This window comes from Nipponia nippon, unplaced genomic scaffold, assembly GCF_047370975.1.
Source record: "Nipponia nippon isolate SJK-2023a ecotype South Korea unplaced genomic scaffold, ASM4737097v1 scaffold_14, whole genome shotgun sequence".
NCBI classification, from domain to species: Eukaryota; Metazoa; Chordata; class Aves; order Pelecaniformes; family Threskiornithidae; genus Nipponia; species Nipponia nippon.
Genome location: NW_028262330.1, coordinates 14653957 through 14670435, shown reverse-complemented (window position 1 = coordinate 14670435; position 16479 = coordinate 14653957). Strand labels below are relative to the sequence as shown.

The 16479-nt window shown below is 50.5% G+C and overlaps 1 protein-coding gene across 6 annotated transcripts in view; it reads left to right on the top strand.

Moving 5' to 3' along the window:
- Positions 1 to 1462: 1462 nt before the first annotated feature.
- LOC104022814 (NACHT, LRR and PYD domains-containing protein 12-like) overlaps positions 1463 to 16479 on the top strand; it is a 33434-nt gene continuing 18417 nt past the window's right edge. For 2 of the 6 annotated variants that reach the window (XR_015703338.1, XM_087751216.1), the window contains exons 1-9: positions 1470 to 1522; positions 2862 to 2971; positions 3048 to 3147; positions 3284 to 3586; positions 5261 to 5287; positions 5914 to 7627; positions 13097 to 13189; positions 14349 to 14519; positions 15090 to 15260. Coding sequence is in view for 5 of the 6 variants with exons in the window: in XM_087751216.1 (XP_087607342.1) it covers positions 3304 to 3586; positions 5261 to 5287; positions 5914 to 7627; positions 13097 to 13189; positions 14349 to 14519; positions 15090 to 15260 (2459 nt within the window). In the remaining variant the exon portion in view is untranslated. Of the gene's footprint in view, positions 1523 to 2496; positions 2734 to 2861; positions 2972 to 3047; positions 3148 to 3283; positions 3587 to 5260; positions 5288 to 5913; positions 7628 to 13096; positions 13190 to 14348; positions 14520 to 15089; positions 15261 to 16479 lie in introns of those variants that run through there. The other 4 variants (XM_087751220.1, XM_087751217.1, XM_087751218.1 and 1 more) reach the window with 4 other exon arrangements.

Sequence of the window (16479 nt, the reverse complement as noted above, 5' to 3'; positions counted from 1 at the left end):
AAAAGAACCCAGGTGTCTAGTGGAGAAGGCCAAAGCACCACCATAGGCTGGGATGCCAAGACCTGTGGCTCCTGGTCTAAAAGCATTGTCACTGTCACTCATTGACAGGAAAAGAACCAGCACCTCCACCCAACATGATGATTTATTTGGAGTCGTTCTTAACTTTCCAGTAACACCTTCTTCTTGATAGGAACATCTATCAAGCATCCCTTTGGGGCAGGACGTGGGTACCAAAAGCTAAGACAGTTGCTCCTCAAGTTTGAGGGTCACAAGGAGTGTCCAAAACACTCTAAAGGGTTCTTGTGCAGTACTCGTGCTTGCTTCTTCCTTATCTCTGTGACGTGGCTAAGTGTCTTCCTTACCTCTGTGGCATGGCTAAGTCTTCCCAAACCAGGAGTGCACCAAATGTGGGCTCAGTTCCATGGCCTGACACACTCCAATCTTCTTGTGGAGCCTGCCCCTGTTCTCCCCACCTTATCTTGCTGCACTGTGTAGTAGTTATACGAGATGGCTCAGATTCTTCCTACTATTCAAATTAGATGGGACTAGTTTTATATACAGAGGAATTTAGGCATCTTTCATAGGGTTTCACTTTCTTCTGGTGGAGACTGACAAAATATTTAACAAAATCCTAGTATTTCCATTGTTTTGTAGATAACATGAAAAGCATCTCTTAGTGGGTGGATGAAAGACCAGATGGATGCAGGTCCTCTGTCTGTGGTATTTCCATGTCTTGAGTGAGTCAAAAAATCTTCAAAATATCATCTTGGGTCAAGACGGTACAGGAGGATTGAGGTAAAATAACAAAGCCTATGTCTAGCAGGGTGCTGCTGTGCTCCTTCTGAGGCCAGCACTGCTCAGCGGTTCCCTTAGTGGCCTAGATTGTGGAGCTGACTCTTTACAGATGCCTTAGCATTAACCTAGCAAAGGAACCCATTTTTCTAAAGTTGTGTCTTCTTCCCATGTCCAGGTTTGAGGTTAAGGCAGTATCTAGAAGAGCTAAGAAGTCTTCTGCAGAGGGAGAGATGCTTAAGAAGAGAGTGATGAAGATGAGTGTGAACATAAAAGATAGCTTTAGCTGCTGATTCTTGATAGAGGTTTGTGCTTTTTCTTTTTTTTCACTACTGGTGAGTGCTGAGAACCCAGGCCACAACGGGATGCCTGGGACAGTGGAGTGCACCTCCTGTGCCTCCATTGATCCAGGACAGTAAGACTCCAGTGACCCATTTTGGAACAAGATTCCAGGAGAGTTCAGTGCCACGGACTGCAGCTGATAGTGCTGAGGCACGTTTTGCCCCTGCACACCATTCCCCAGAGTATAACTCTTCACTTTTATGAGTTAGTTTGTGCAGAAGGCAGTAAAAATCCGGGGCAGTCCATCAGCACCGGCTGGCAACAGTCGCGCGGTTACTGCTGGGACTGGCCCCAACCGCCCGCCGTAGCCCCCCCGCCGCGCCCGGGGGGACCGGGCCCCTGCGGAAGTGAGGCCGCGCTGCGGAAGCGGGGAGCGGCTGTCGGCTGGGTGCGGGCCGCGGGCGAGGGGGGCGGCGAGGCTGGGGGGTCCTCGGGCAGCGGGGCTGAGCTGAGGTCTCGGGGAGCGGGGCTGGGGGGCTCCTGGGGCTCGGGGAAGCGGAAGGGGGCTGCGGGGGTGACCCGGGGAGCGGGGCTGGTGTGGCCCCGGGGCTGGGGGGAGCGGGGCTGGGGCGGGGTGAGCCGGGGAGCGGGGCTGAGGGGAGCGGGACTGGGGGTGACCCAGGGAGCGGGGCTGGGCGGGGCTCGGGGAAGGGAACGAAGCTGGGGAAGTGACCCGGGGAGCGGGGCTGGTGTGGCCCCGGGCGTGGGGAGAGCGGGGCTGAGGAGGGGGTGTGTGTGTGACCCGGGGAGCGGGGCTGCGGGGAGCGGGGCTGGGGGGGGGGGGTGACCCGGGGAGCGGGGCTGGTGTGGCCCCGGGGCTGGGGGGTTTCCCGGGGCTCGGGGAGGCGGGGGCTGGGGAGGGAGCCTGGGGAGAGGGTGACCCGGGGAGCGGGGCTGGTGTGGTCCCAGGGCTCAGGGAAGCAGAGTGGGACTGCTGAGGTCCCGGGACTCGGGGAGCAGAGCGGGGCTTCACCTGTGGCCGGCCCTCCTGGCCCTTAGCAGTGGCGGGGTGCCCCAGGGAGCAGCCCCAGCAGCTGCCGTGGGGACAAAGCAGCCCTTTTCTGGAGGAGGGAGGCAAGCGCCAGAGCTGGGCCGGGGGATGCTGGACTGCCCAGCTGGCTGGGAGCGGTGCTGGGGAAGGCATGGGGCTGTAGAGCAGCTGCAGTAGGACAGAAGCCGCCCCCGGTGCCGAGGCACAGATGTGCAACCAGCTTCTGTCCCTTCTCAGTCCTCGTGGTCCCAAGGGAAACGTGCCTGGGCTGGGGAGGGGGGCAGAGATGGTGCCCCAGGGCTGGGGCTGTGCTGGAGCAGGTGCTGTTAACTGAGCCCTGCAAGGGGAACGGCTGCTATCCCCCTCCCTGCTCCTGGCTGAGCCTCTAGCTCTTCTGTTCACCCCTGATTGCTCCTTACACGACACACAGGCCTGCAAGGGTAGCCATAGAGGACTGAGCTGAAGGGCAGAGAGCCAAATATTTGCAGCCTGTAGAAAATGAAGAATGTGAGCCTTATAATGAGGTGATGTGTTGGAAAGTCTCTTTCACTCAGCACATAGCGAGTTCCTGGGGCAAGATTACGTGGGGCTTCTGATGGGCTTGACAGGTAGATGAGATGTAAAATTGGTCTTTAAAGGAAAAAAAAAAGAGCCCACTTTTTGTGCAGTTTCACTCACCTTCTTTCATTACAAGTTCTTGATGAAATGCTTCTGTATGGATGCACTGTACCTGCAGGAAGGGGCTTCTCGTTCCCTGGATGTCACTCTTGTTCCTGTGAGATGCAGAGCTGCAAGCAGGCAAAAGCTGTGGATACAGTGAAAGCTGCATTGGCTCTGGTGCTGTGGGTGGGTGTGCGATCTCCTGAAGCTGTTAGTTCTGCACAGATAGCCACTCTCCACTCACACTAGCCACTGTCTCCAGAAATACAGAGGGTGCAGCCCCAGCCCTGCCGCCGTGACTAGCGCAGCAGGAAGCCCAGGCGTTCCTCAAGTGCCCTGGTTGCTGCCTTTGTTTCTGTGTGGTGCGTATGGGGATACTGCAACAGCCTGCCTTCATATGTCAGCCCTATGCCTGAGGCAGGAGTTGCAGGAAAAGGCTGAGAGAAGTACTGTGGTCTCAGGGAGAGAATTTAGCTTTAAACATCTGTTTTTTTCCAGGGTATTTTTAGCATAGGGTGATGGCAGGAGAGATGAATTCCTGGGATATCCTTTTGGAAGCAGTGGAGGATCTGGAGCTGAACATGTTCAAGAAGTTCAAGCTTAAATTATCGCATATTGATTATGAAGGCACGGACAATCTGTCCAGAGGTTTACTGGAAGAAACCGATGATGCAGTCAGGCTTGCTGACTGCATGTGTGAGCACTATGGACCAGACATTGCTGTGGAGGTAGCCACCTGTGTGCTGGAAGGGATCAATCAAAGAGACACTGCAGCTAAACTGAAGCGAAAGAAACAGCAAGGTGAGGAAATGAGAGGTTATGAATATTTTTTCTTTTTTTCTCTTTAACTGGTCCCTGGAAAAAGTGCAAGTGACTTCTTAGCAGTGGTGAGAGAACAATTTTCAAGTCCTGGGGAAGTGGGAGGAGAGAAATCCAGTGCATTCCTTCCTAGGGGAAGGAACTGCAGGGACTCCTTCCTGCTGCTGCTCTACAGGCCCCTTTCAGGGACTGCTGTTCTGATTCTTCTCTTTCCCCCTGAGGTCCCCCATGCCTGACCCACAGTGTCTGTCCTCAACAGCAGGACAACTCCTTGATCAGATGAGGCGGGTTGAGGCCCACAGCCCAGGCTTTTGTCCTGCTCCAGGAAGGAAGTGTGGTCCTGTGTGGGAGCTGGGGGTCTTCGGTAGGAGAGGGGTTCCCTCCTGATGTGAAGGCAGTGCAGCGGGTGTCTGCTGCCTTCACCCCTGTCTGTCAGAGGGTACTGGGATATGGGATGGATGGTAAGGGTTAGGGCATGAACCCATGTGCTTTCCCTTTGGTTGTGTCTGAGGAGGCTCTGGTTGTACCTGTCTGGGGCCCTGTGCTGCAGGAGTCTGCAGGAGGCCAGGGATGATACCTTTGGCCCCAGGAACATGAGCAGAGAGGAAGGAGAGGCTGTAGGGGATCCCAGACTATTGTGCTCAGCACAGGGGTGGATCCTGATATAGTTTCAAGACAGACGGGGAACAGGCTTCCTGCTTTTGTGACTTTATAACCTTTATGGCCTAAAGTCCAAGGCTCTGATGCATGTGGGAGCTCCTCATGGGGTGTCTCAGGTGAATGGCTTATGAGAAGATGCGGTGCTTGAACTCTGTCTCAGTAGCCTAGTCTTGTGGAAGAGAGAAATAGAAGTTCCCTGGCCTTTGTGTTCTGAGCGAGGCAGGAAGACAACATGGTATGTTTCCAGGCTTTTGTTTTTCTTTGAAACACCAGAATTTGGCACTCTTGGTTTTATCTAGAGAACTCAGGTAGGGAGAATGAAGGTCTAGGGGCTAATCCCAGCCCAAGGCGTGGAGGGAGGTCTTAAACAATGAAAGAGGAAGAATTTTAGCTCGATGTTTTTTCCCGCCCCTTCCCATAAATGACTGCAGAGTGTCCCTTTTACTGGCCTGCCTTTTGATTCCATCATGTCTGCCGGCCTTGCATGCTGTGTGAGCCTCGGAGGCCAGACCCATTCCCAGACCTTCAGTCACAGAGCAGTTTGGGTGCCCACTGTGTGTCCAGCACACAGATGCACCTGCATAGGCACCTTTTACAAAGCCCTGTTGAATGAGCTGGTGTGGAGGGCTTCATGCTGAGCCAGCAGGAGTGGAGAGTTGCACATGGAACTAAGAAAGCTCTTAGAGCAGGTCTCAGCTGAGACCTTCAGGAAAGGCAACATGGAGCAGAGGTGTCAGGCCTGATGTTTCTTTGAGAGAAATAATGGCAGGTTGAAAGAAGAACTCTGGGATCTGCCTGGGTATTCAGGGGGTGGGGAGCATTCACAATGCTGATATGCCAGCATCAGTAGCAAATCACTGACTTTGCAGTGTCCTCTGGGATTTTAGGCAAGCTTAGGCAAAGACTGGGCCCTGGAGGAATCTGCTGCCCCTGAGCATTGTCCATAGGATGCTGCTGCATGAAAATGCTAATACACATGTTCAATTCCTGTTTCAGCTCTGGGTCCTGGAACATCAGCTGAAGGTAAGCGCCACTTCAGCAGAAACCATTGCGCTATGTGATGCCATCTCAGCCAGGAGACAACAGTGCAGAATCATCTGTCCACGTAGGGAATGCAAAGGAAGCTTCAGATTATTCTTCCTTTGCAGAGTTTGAGAGAAGAGAGGTGATTCAATGGGCAATAGCTAAGCAACTTTCATTATCATCTATTTATTGCAGTGGAGATTGGTCAGAGCACTGTTAACCATTCATCTTCTATTTGAGAAATGAAACTGGAAGTCTGCTTCTTTACTAGAGATGCCACAATGCTTTATAGGAAAAGGAGTATGCTTAGCAACTCTATTCCAACTAAATCCTCAGCTGTCTTTCCCATGAAGGCATTCTTTCCCAATGGGTCCCATCCTCTCAACCTGACTGTACCTAATGGAGATGTGTAAAGAGGAGCTGGTCGCCCCCACCTTCCTTAAGTAAAGCATAGAGATGCCTGTTCAGGGGGGTGTTCAGCATGAGCCGTTGTTAAGGTCTTTGGAAGTCATGTAAAACAAGTGCAGTCGAGTGGTAGTGTGTCGTTGGAATAGTTTTAATGACAAGGATCTAATGGGAAATCTGCACTTACTAGGGACTTGTACTTACGTTTCTTACTGTTTTAGATTACAGGAAGAAGTACAGAGACAATGTAGCAAGAGAGTTCCATACATTTAAAGAGGTGAATGCTTCTCTGGGTGAGAATGTGACTCTAAGCAGTAGATATACGAAGGTAGTGATGATTACGAACCCTCTGGGGAGAAGTGAACGAGAACATGAAGTCCTGGGTCTAAGAGAAAGACATGCAGAAGTCAGAAGGGAAGATGCTCACCCTGCAGTTACTATAGAAACACTTTTTCAGCCTGATGAAAGAGGTCAAATGCCACAGATCGTTGTGCTGGTGGGTAGCGCAGGGATTGGAAAGACAGTGACAGCAAGAAAGATCATGCTAGACTGGGCAAGAGGAGCCATTTATGCACAATTTGACTATGCTTTCTACATAAACTGTAGAGAAATCAACCTTTCCCAGCAGGCAGATATGCTGAGTCTGGTGGATCTGATCTCAGCTTGCTGTCCTTGTGGAAAGGCACCACCTGAAGCAATCCTGGCTAGTCCCGAAAAGCTCCTGTTTGTCATTGATGGCTTTGATGAACTGAGGTTTTCCTTGGATCAGCCAAAAAATAAACTGTGTTCTGACTGCGTTGAAAGGAAGCCAGTGGAAATCATTCTGAGCAGTTTATTTCAGAAAACTCTCTTGTCTCAATCCTCCTTGCTCATCACTACAAGACCAACAGCTCTTCAGAGGCTGGGGCAGTGTTTAAAGGAGGAGCGTTATGTAGAAATAATGGGCTTTTCAGATGCTGAGAAGGAGGAATATTTCCACAAGTTTTTCAGGGAGGAAGAGAAAGCAATAAAAGCCATTACCTTTGTCAAAAGAAATGACACTCTCTTTGCCATGTGCCTTGTACCCATCATGTGTTGGACCATCTGCACTGTCCTTGAACAAGAACTTAATGAAGGGAAAGATCTTGTCCAGACTTCTAGAACAACCACAATGCTGTACGTGCTGTACATTTCCAGCTTACTCAAGTGTGGGAGTGACGATCTGAAGCAGGATACGAAGAAGTTCCTGAGCAGACTTTGCTGCATGGCTGCTGATGGAATCTGGAAGCAGAAGATCCTGTTTCATGAAAAGGAGATTGAGGTGTATGGCTTAAATCACCCAGTCCTTCTCTCCCTTCTTCTGAATGAGAGTGTTCTAAGAAACCGTATGAAGTGCGTGAGTGTCTACAGCTTCCTTCACCTGAGCTTTCAAGAGTTTTTTGCAGCATTGTTCTATGCACTGGAGGACAATGAGGAAACGGGAGAATTGAGGACACCAGGAAAGGATATAAAGAAAGTGTTAGAAAAGTATCGTGAGTATGATACAAATTGGATATTAGTGGTACAATTCCTGTTTGGCTTGTTAAATGAGGAAACAAGTGAGTATCTGATGGAAAGAACTGGTTGTAAAATCTCATCTAGAATTAAGGAAGACTTATTGAAGTATATTCAAATAGGCCAAGGAATAACTTCATGTCCTAGAGGAGTGATTGACAACTTGAATGTATTTCACTGTTTGTTTGAGATTCAAGAAGAAATGTTTGTGAGCAAAGCATTGGAACATTTCACTGGGCTAGTTCTGGAAGACTGCAACCTGAGCCAATATGATCAAATGGTTCTTTCATTTTGTGTCAGACGGTGGACTGGACTGGACTGCTTTCATCTTCAAAGCTGCTTAGTTGCACTGGAAGACCATGAAAACGAGTTTGTTCCAGGACCTCCAGATAGGTCACATCAGTAAGTATTGCTGGCGGCCACAGGGGTGGAGTTTCTTGATTACATAAATTGGTGTTCTCCCCGTTTTAAAAACTAAAAATGGTTGGAAGTCTTTCCATTATAAAAATCTCTGTGAAGTTAATGCTGATGAAGAGAATCTTCCTGCTCTCATGCTAACAGCATTCCCCTGCTCCTATCCCCTATCCATGTTATTTATTTTTTTACTGATTGACTAAGCCTATTGTGGAGACCACATGTGGAGGCAGGACCTGCTGTGCGAGCAGTTGCATAAAGGAGGAAGAGAGCAGTGAATGCAGATTTTCTCTTCAAAGCCTTTGCTCCTAGGTGAGGGCAAATATCAGCCTGGAGTGATGTTTTTCTGCAGGAAATACAAGCATCTCTCTCCCCTGTACTACTTTTATAGAGACCCATTCTCTGCAGAAAAGGTTTTTAAAGGTATAGTCATTTGCCTGTCTTTAAAATACAAACCAGTTTGGCTCATGCTGTGGAGGGCTTGTTAGGAGTTGGGTAAAACATCATTGTAAAAGTGCAGTTTTCCTCTATGTCCTTCTCATCTGTAGGGTGCAATCTTCTTATTGTGGAGAGGCTTTCTTGTGATACTAGATGACTGTCAAAGCACAATCCTCTACGCTTTGAAAGGAGAGAGGCCTATGACTGTGGAGCTGTCAGCCCAGCAGGAGTGGTCCCGGTGTGGGGATAGAAAATTTCTTTGAAAATTACACCTTTGCTTAGAATTGTCCAAAGGTGGAACTTGGACTGAGACAGAGATGAAAAGAGGCAGGTAGTGTGCTGTGTATTAGAGGAAGGAGCAGTACAGTTATTTGATGTGTGCTATTTCATCAGTGCGCTGTTTTAAGTAATAGTTTCTTTGTTTTTTAAGGGACAGTTAATATTGAGGCCAGTTACAGAGAAAGTCTCCCACCTTCCTAGACTTGCAGAACCCAGCGTACACAGTATCAATGGGATACTGAAGACAAATGCTGAGAAGTTTTTCAGCTTTGGTTTTTCAATGTCTTGCAAATGAAGAAAGGCTGAGGGAGCTGGGACTTTGCAGCCTGGAGAAAAGAAGGCTTAGGGGGATCTCGTCAATGTAGATAAACACCTGAAGGGACAGTGCAAAGAGGACAAAGCTAGGTTCTTTTCAGTGGTCCTTAGTGACAGGACCAGAGGCAATGAGCACAAGCTGAAACACAGGAGGTTCCCTCTGAACATCAGGAAACCCTTTTTCACTGGGAGGGTGACTGAGCACTGGCACAGGTTTCCCAGGGAGGTTGTGGAGTCTCCATCCTTGGTGATATTCAAAAGCTGCTGAACATGGTCCTGGGCAACCTGCTTGAGGTGGCCTGAGCAGGGAAGTTGGAGCAGAGGTCCCTTCCAGCCTCAACCATGCTGTGAATCTATGATTTATGGTCTTTCAGAGATCCACTGTCTCTCCACCACCGCCTGCTTCTGGCTGAAATGTTGCCTTTTGCAGCAGATTTGTGGTAGTGTCCAAGGATGTTCTCAGCCCTTCTACCACAAAGGTGTGGTCCTGCCATTCACTATGTGCTTTGAGGATCAGTTTGATTGATTGTGTGAGATTGCATTCAATGATGACAATTTACTGTTGCTACTCTTCCAGATTTCTTTCAAATTACGGTGGTAGGTGTCTGTTAAACTGGAAAAGCTGCTGCTGCTTTAGGTGTGGCATTGTTAGTCTTCCACTGGAATAGGGTGCGTCAGAGACGTTGTATTCTAACTAGAAAGATTTGTGTTGCAAAGCACAGCTAAAGCTAATGCATTTCTGAAACAAATGATCTGTGCTAAAGATGCTCTTTGAAGTCTTTTGAAGGCCTTTCCCTCTAAACGCAGCTCAGGCTGTCTTGCACTGAGGTTGCAGTGCAGATCTATAGGCAGTGGAGCCCATCAGCAAGCAGTCCACTGGAGATATGCCTTTTCTTCCCGCTGGCTGTCCTCCAAGGGTGTTCTCAATCCTTGCAGCACATAGGCTTCAGCCCTGTTCCTTTCATCCAGGTTCCAGCTACTAGACATCAAATTGATGGCTTGTGTGGGAATCTAAATGTATTCAGTGGATGTTTTTTGCTGCTTTTCAAGGTTTCTTTCACTGAAAGTGTCTCTTAAATTGGAGAAGCTACTCTAATTTGGGGCCTGACATTGGGACTGCTCCACTGGAAGAGGGTGCCTCAGAGGGGAGTTTTTCTTCAGAATTAAACTTTTGTGCATCTAAAGTGCTCGTGTAAGTAAGAGTTCAGAAAGAAAGCTCTGTGCAAAAGATGACCTCATAAGCTTTCCAAGGCTTTTTACCCTGAGGCTGTTTGACATAAAGGCTGCCTGGTCAGAGCTACAGCATTGACTCCTGCCACTGAGGTTTTTAAGTCAGTCTTAACCAGATTGGTGAGTCTTGTTTGTCTTGTGGGCTTCTCACATATCCTCATTCTGAATAGGGACATGCTGTGCACTGCACTATATGAGAGACAGCACTGCACAGGACCTCATGGCTCAGGGGAAGGGGTGCTGAGCCCATAGCTTTTCTTTCTGTTTCTCTGCCCAGCCTTTTTAAAGAAAGTCCCTATCCCTTATCTTGCCTCTGCCTGTCATAAACTCCTTCCTCCCACTATGAGAGCTAAGCTTAAGTGAGAGGCCATGCAAAGCCAGACTGTACTGGAGAGATCCCCTGGCTCAAGAAGACACCGTGTAGATGTATCCAGTTCACCCCCTGCCCTTTGGATGCAAAAGCCCAAGATACGGCCTTCTGCAGCCCATGATTACATGCTCTCCACTTCTCCCTAGGGGTGCTGTCTTCCTGCTAAAAGCTCTGATGGGTGATGTGACCATGCCAGAGTTGATCTGTGCTGTAGAACCCACCAGTGGCATCTGAACACCTGCTGTGGTGGCTCAGCCTGCATTTTATCTCACAAAGCAACCCTGTACCTGTGACTTGGGATGGTACATGGGTCTCTTTTCTGTATCTGTATTTCCACTGTCAGTAGCGTGACTGGTAAGGAGTTTGGGAAGGGATGGTGGTGGTGGTACCCTCTGGGTGTTTCCCCATCAATGTTAGGAAAAAAGCTCCTTTTGTTCCCTCATCACAACTAAGAAAAAGAAAGGAAGCTCCTGGCAGCACAAGTCTGGCACAAGTAGAGTGAAAAGAGCAAGTTTATTGTCCTGCTCCAAATTACACTGATCGAGAGCCTGGCTGCCCAACATGTAGAGCCATACAATGGTTTGGGTTGGAAGGGACCTTTTAAAGATCATCTAGTCCAACTCCCCTGCCATGGACAGGGACATTTTTCACTATATGAGGTTGCTCAAAGCCCCATCCAGCCTGCCCTTGAACACTTCTGGGTTCGGGACATCCACAACTTCTCTGGGCAACCTGTTCCAGTGTCTCTCCACCCTCATCATAAAAGATCTCTTCCTTATGTCCATTCTATATCTACCCTCTTTCAGTTTAAAACTCTTGCCCCTTGTCCTGTCACTACAGGCCCTGGTAAAAACTCTTTCTGCATCTTTCTTATAAGCTCCTCTAGGTACTGAAAGGCTGCCGTAATGTCTCCCCAGAGCCTTCTCTTCTCCAGGCTGAACAACCCCAGCTCTGTCAGCCTTTCTTCATAAGAGAGGTGTTCCAGTCCTCAGATCATTTTCATGGCCCTCGTCTGGATCTGCTCTAACAGGTCCATATCTTTCTTGTCCTGGGGACCCCAGAACTGGATGCAGTGCTACAGGTGGGGTCTCATGAGAGCAGAATAGAAGGGCAGAATCGGCTCCCTCAACCTGCTGGCCTTGCTTCTTTTTATGCAGCCAGTGATATGATCGGCTTTCTGGGCTGCAAGCGCACATTGCCAGCTCATACCCAGTTTTTTCTTCCAGCGGTGTCCCTGAGTGCTTCTCCACAGGGCTACTCTCAATCCATTCATCCCCCAGTCTGGATTGATACTGGGGATTGCCCTGACCCAGGTGCAGGACCTTGTAATTGGTCTTGTTGAAGTTCATGAGGTTTGCATGGGCCCACTCCTCAAAAGCTCCCCCCCCCCCCCAGGATGTCTCTTTGGACACTGGGCTAGACCCTGGCTCTGACTGCTTTCCAGATCTGTGCAGCTGCAACCCTGAGGGAGGTTCTTGGTCTTATACCAGGGCAGCGGGCTCCTGCTTATAGTACAGTTGGCATTACCCAATGGGCGCAGCTGGACTTGGTCCCTTGGGTCCTGTCTTTAGGAGTTCAGTGCTGTCGTGGTTTAACCCCAGCCAGCAACTAAGCACCACCCAGCCGCTCGCTCACTCCCTGCCGGTGGGATGGGGGAGAGAATCGGAAGAGTAAAAGTGAGAAAACTCACGGGTTGAGATAAAGACAGTTTAATGGGTAAAGCAAAAGCCGCGTGCACAAGCAGAGCAAAGCAAGGAATTCATTCACTGCTTCCCATGGGCAGGCAGGTGTTCAGCCATCGCCAGGAAAGCAGGGCTCCATCACGCGTAACGGTTACTTGGGAAGACAAATGCCATCACGCCCAATGTCCCCCCCTTCCTTCTTCTTCCCCCAGCTTATATACTGAGCATGACGTCATATGGTATGGAATAGCCCTTTGGCCAGTCTGGGTCAGCTGTCCTAGCTATGCTCCCTCCCAGCTCCTTGTGCACCTGGCAGAGCACAAGAAGCTGAAAAGTCCTTGACTGGTGTAAACTCTGCTCAGCAAAAACCAAAACATCAGTGTGTTATCAACATTAGTCTCATCCTAAATCCAAAACACAGCGCTCTACCAGCTACTAAGAAGAAAACTAACTCTATCCCAGCTGAAACCAGGACAAGTGCTCAGTGGGGAGTTTTTCCAAACAGTATTGGTTAATGTGCAGAGAAGGAACACAGCTTATAAGAAGGGGTTAACACCAGAAGTGAAGGCTGTGAATGTGCTCCGGTTCCTGTCACCTGCTTGGGGACATTGTTAGTTCTCTCTTGCCTTTACAGCTGGAGCAGTTTCTCTTCTTCAGCCCCTGAATTCTCAAAAGAATCTGTTTCTTGGATTCCAGAGGAGCCTTTTGATCTGATCAGAGCTGAGGCAGTTTTGGAGACCTCTGTTGAGGCAGCCCAGTGCATTGCTCCTTGAAGGTTTGCAGATGAGTGTGAATAGCACCAACCCATCTTCCCTGGGAATGCTTCTTAACAGACTTGACCACAGCTAACACAATCTGTGTACATGGACAGCAAAACTAGACGTGTCTCAGGTAGCCATATGCAGTGCAGCGTTTGTGATTACTGTGAATTTCATGTAAATCTGACCTAGCATTGTACAGTATGAGACACATCTGGCTTTGGGTGGGTTAGTTTTTTTTTTTTTTCAGTAAACTGGAAATATACACAGTCATGCTTTGAGTGGGGTGTTATGTTCCCTAACATGCTATCTTGATGTTGGTGAATTAGTTACAAATTCAGCTTGCATCCTCTAATGCAGATCATGTCTTCTCTGACTTTTCTAGGCACACACCCCAGGCAGAGGAGTCCAGTCCATCACCTGTGTCCCTGCTCTGTCAAGCTTTAGGAAAACCAGGGAGCAAATTAAAAACAGTCAAGTGAGAAAACTATTCTGTTCCTTAGAGACAAACAAACAAAAATGCGACTCTTCTCTCAAATAGGCAACTCACTCTGTTTACCTGTATCCTGCTGGTGAAGAAGTCCCTTTGTTTGATGCTGTTAAGCCTACTGCTGGTGGCCAGGTGTTTGAGAGGAGGCTCCTTTCACAGCCTGATACAGCTTGTGTTCACAACCCTCATACCGTAGACTAATATCCAAGGGCCTTGCAATGGGCCATTTAGGGAAGGGGATTTTCCATGGCTCCACTGGAACTCTGGGAACTTCAACTAAGGATGGGGAGGGGGTGGAGAAAGAAACCTTAATTTCACATTAGGAGTCAAAATGCTTAGGAAGCAAGGAGGAGACTTGCTCTTCCTCTGCTCTTCTTTACTTCGTTAGAGACAGGATAAAACCACATCAGGGTCAGCCAAGCTGTTTCCCACACCAGACGAGGGGATAGCAGAGTGCAAAGTGTACATCCATGGAGGGGCATCCACAGTAACACCTAGGCCCAAGATCAGACTCTAGTGAATCCCGCAGATTCTTGTGGGTTTCCCTTCCTCCCCAGGAGCACAGTCCAAAGGCAGGGCTGTGGTGGCTGAGGCAAGGCCTGGCAGCTGCCCGCTGCCCAGGCCTGAGGGCAGAGCTGCTCTTTGCAGGAGTGGTCTGGGACGTCCCACAGAGCAAGTGTGGGGCTGGGGGCAGTGGGGAGCCCAGCAGCCTGCAGGGAGCCAGGCCCAATGCCAGGGCAGGACAGCCCCATGGCTGCCTGCAGGCATGGCCAGCTAGGAGGGGGTGTGTCCCTGTCCCTGTTCCGTCAGCACAGCTCCGATTGCCCCACAATGAGTGGAGGGGCTTCGTGGTGCCATGGCTGGCTGGGATTAGTGGGTGGAGAGGGTGGGGCTGTGGGGAGCCCTCCCCTGGGCTGCATCCTGTGCGACCAGAGCAGAGCTGTGGGGCTGAGCATTGGGTGCAGCCTAGGAGGGCATTGACTAAGGGGAGTGGGCAGTGGCTGCGGTGCTGGGCCCTCATTGGCCGTGGGGTGGGCATGTGGTGAGTGTGGGCAGGGTTTGTGGCCATGGCTTATGGTCATTAGCCCGGTGAGGGCCTGGTGGCTGTGACGACCCCACAGCTCTTCTCCCTGTGTCTCCCCTGCAGGTTGTGGTGGTGCCGACTCAGCAGCACCATCTGTGGGGACCTTGCCAGAGTGCTCAGCACCAGCCAGAGCCTGAGAGAGCTGGACGTTGGTGATAATGAGCTGGGAGACCTTGGATTGCAGTTGCTGTGTGAGGGGCTGCAACATCCTTCCTGCCAGCTGCAGACACTGCGGTGAGGGACATGGGACTCCTCAGGGCTTTTCCCAGAGCCTTTCCCACTCCAAGGTCTCCGTTAACTTTTCTTGGCTCTATGGGAAGGCAGCACTTCCCACTTCAGTTTACACTGAGCTGAGCCTGTTCTGTTTAAAAGGTGGCTTTGTTCCTTCCAGCTGTCGTATTGAGGGAGAGGTCCCATCAGCAGGTGAGCAGAGGAAATGGGAGCTGCTCCTGGCTCTAGCACCAAGATAAGCACTGTGCAGGCGGAGCTGGCGGCTGTGCCCTTGCGGTGCTCCTCAGCCAGCTCTTCCAGGAACCCTAGTTGCAGGGCTGCCTGCCTGGTGTGTATCTTCTCAGCCCCCACTGCTGGGAGAGGCAGGAATGAGGCTGCTGGGGCAGGGACTGGCTGCGGCCTGCTGGCTGGGCAGAGCTGTAGGGTTGAGGGGTACTTCCTCAGAGGAGATTGGTTGTGGGGTGGACGTTGGTGAGGTTTGTGGCCATGGCTTATGGTCATCATCTTGGTGATGGGCTGGTGGGCAAGAGCATTTGTCCTGGTGGTTGTGATAACTCAGTGGATCTTTTTCAGATTGGTGAAATATCAACTCACCAGCACTGTCTGTGGGCACCTGTCCGTGTTGCTCAGCACCAGCCAGAGTCTGAGGGAGCTGAACCTGGAGGGAAATAAACTGGAAGACCCTGGAGTGCGGCTGCTGTGTGAGGGGCTGAAACATCCTTCCTGCCAGCTGCAGACACTGCGGTGAGGGACACGGGGCTCATTGGGGCTTCTCCTTGGCTGCCCCATGGGTGGCACTCAGTGTGGCTTGTGGCTGGGGCAGGGCAGCTCCTGCCTGTGTGCAGGGATGGCGAGAGGCTACCTGTGAGGTGCATTGTCAGGGTGGGGTCCCTGCTCATCCTGTGCTTGTTGCGTGCCCTGCCAGGACAGCAATAATAGCTGTGACAGATGTCTTGCCTAGGGACCTTCTGCCCCAGCCCTGGTCTCTGTAGTACTGCAGGGGGATGCATGCCGCTTCTGCTTCTGCTTCTGCTTCTACTGCAGTAGAGAGGCAGGGCTATCCTTTTGATGTTTCCAGTGGGACTGAGCGGGAGAGTCAGTCCTGATCTCCTGGGTGCAGTGTCTGCCTTTGCACCGTGTGCCCATGGCCATGTGTCAACACATGTCCTGGGGTCACTCAGCTGCCATTCCAGTTGTTCTGTTTTACTCACATGGCCATCCAAGCTGCCATTCCCAATGTCAGGGTTCTTGCATAGATGCTGTCTCGTCACAGTGAGCCCCAGGGGGATGTTCGAGTCGTATGGGGTATGTGCCATGGCAGTGGGACCCTCTAGGCAGACAGTGAAATCGAGCTGTGCCCGCCCCCATGGGGCAGTGGGAGCACTTGTGTGCACGCTGATGTGACTGTGTCTGGGGAGAAGACAGAGTTCAGAGAAATTCCCGCTTGTTGTCTCTAGCCTTTGGGGGTAGCCAGTCAGTGGGGAAGAAGGTCAGGGACAGGAACTGGTGGGAATTAATCAAGAAGGTTGGTGGATTGAAAGGGTGTATTCACCTTTGTAAGTAGTGTTGAGCCACGAGGATAGATGCACAGGGCAGAAGTGTTGATGTGGAGGGTGTGATGATCACACTCTGGATGTATTTGGGTGCTTTCCCTTTGGCTCACCTATGGTTTGGTTCCCTGGACCATAAGCCTCTGACAGCTGTAGTATAGTAGTTGTGCTTCTGGAGTGCAACTTCTGTGCCCAGCTCATCTCAAAGAAACCTACTGGGAAGAGACCTCTCTACAGTGTGACCAGCAGACAATAACTGGGTGCACTCTAGGGTTCTACTTCAAAAGCATGATCCTGATAAGAAGTCTTGTGTAAATGCCCTAAGGAAAAGATCTAGCCATTGCTGTTTCCTTCCACTCCTTGCCAAGTTCTCTGTAGGCCAGTATATGACCCCTTGCTACATCAGCTTCAGT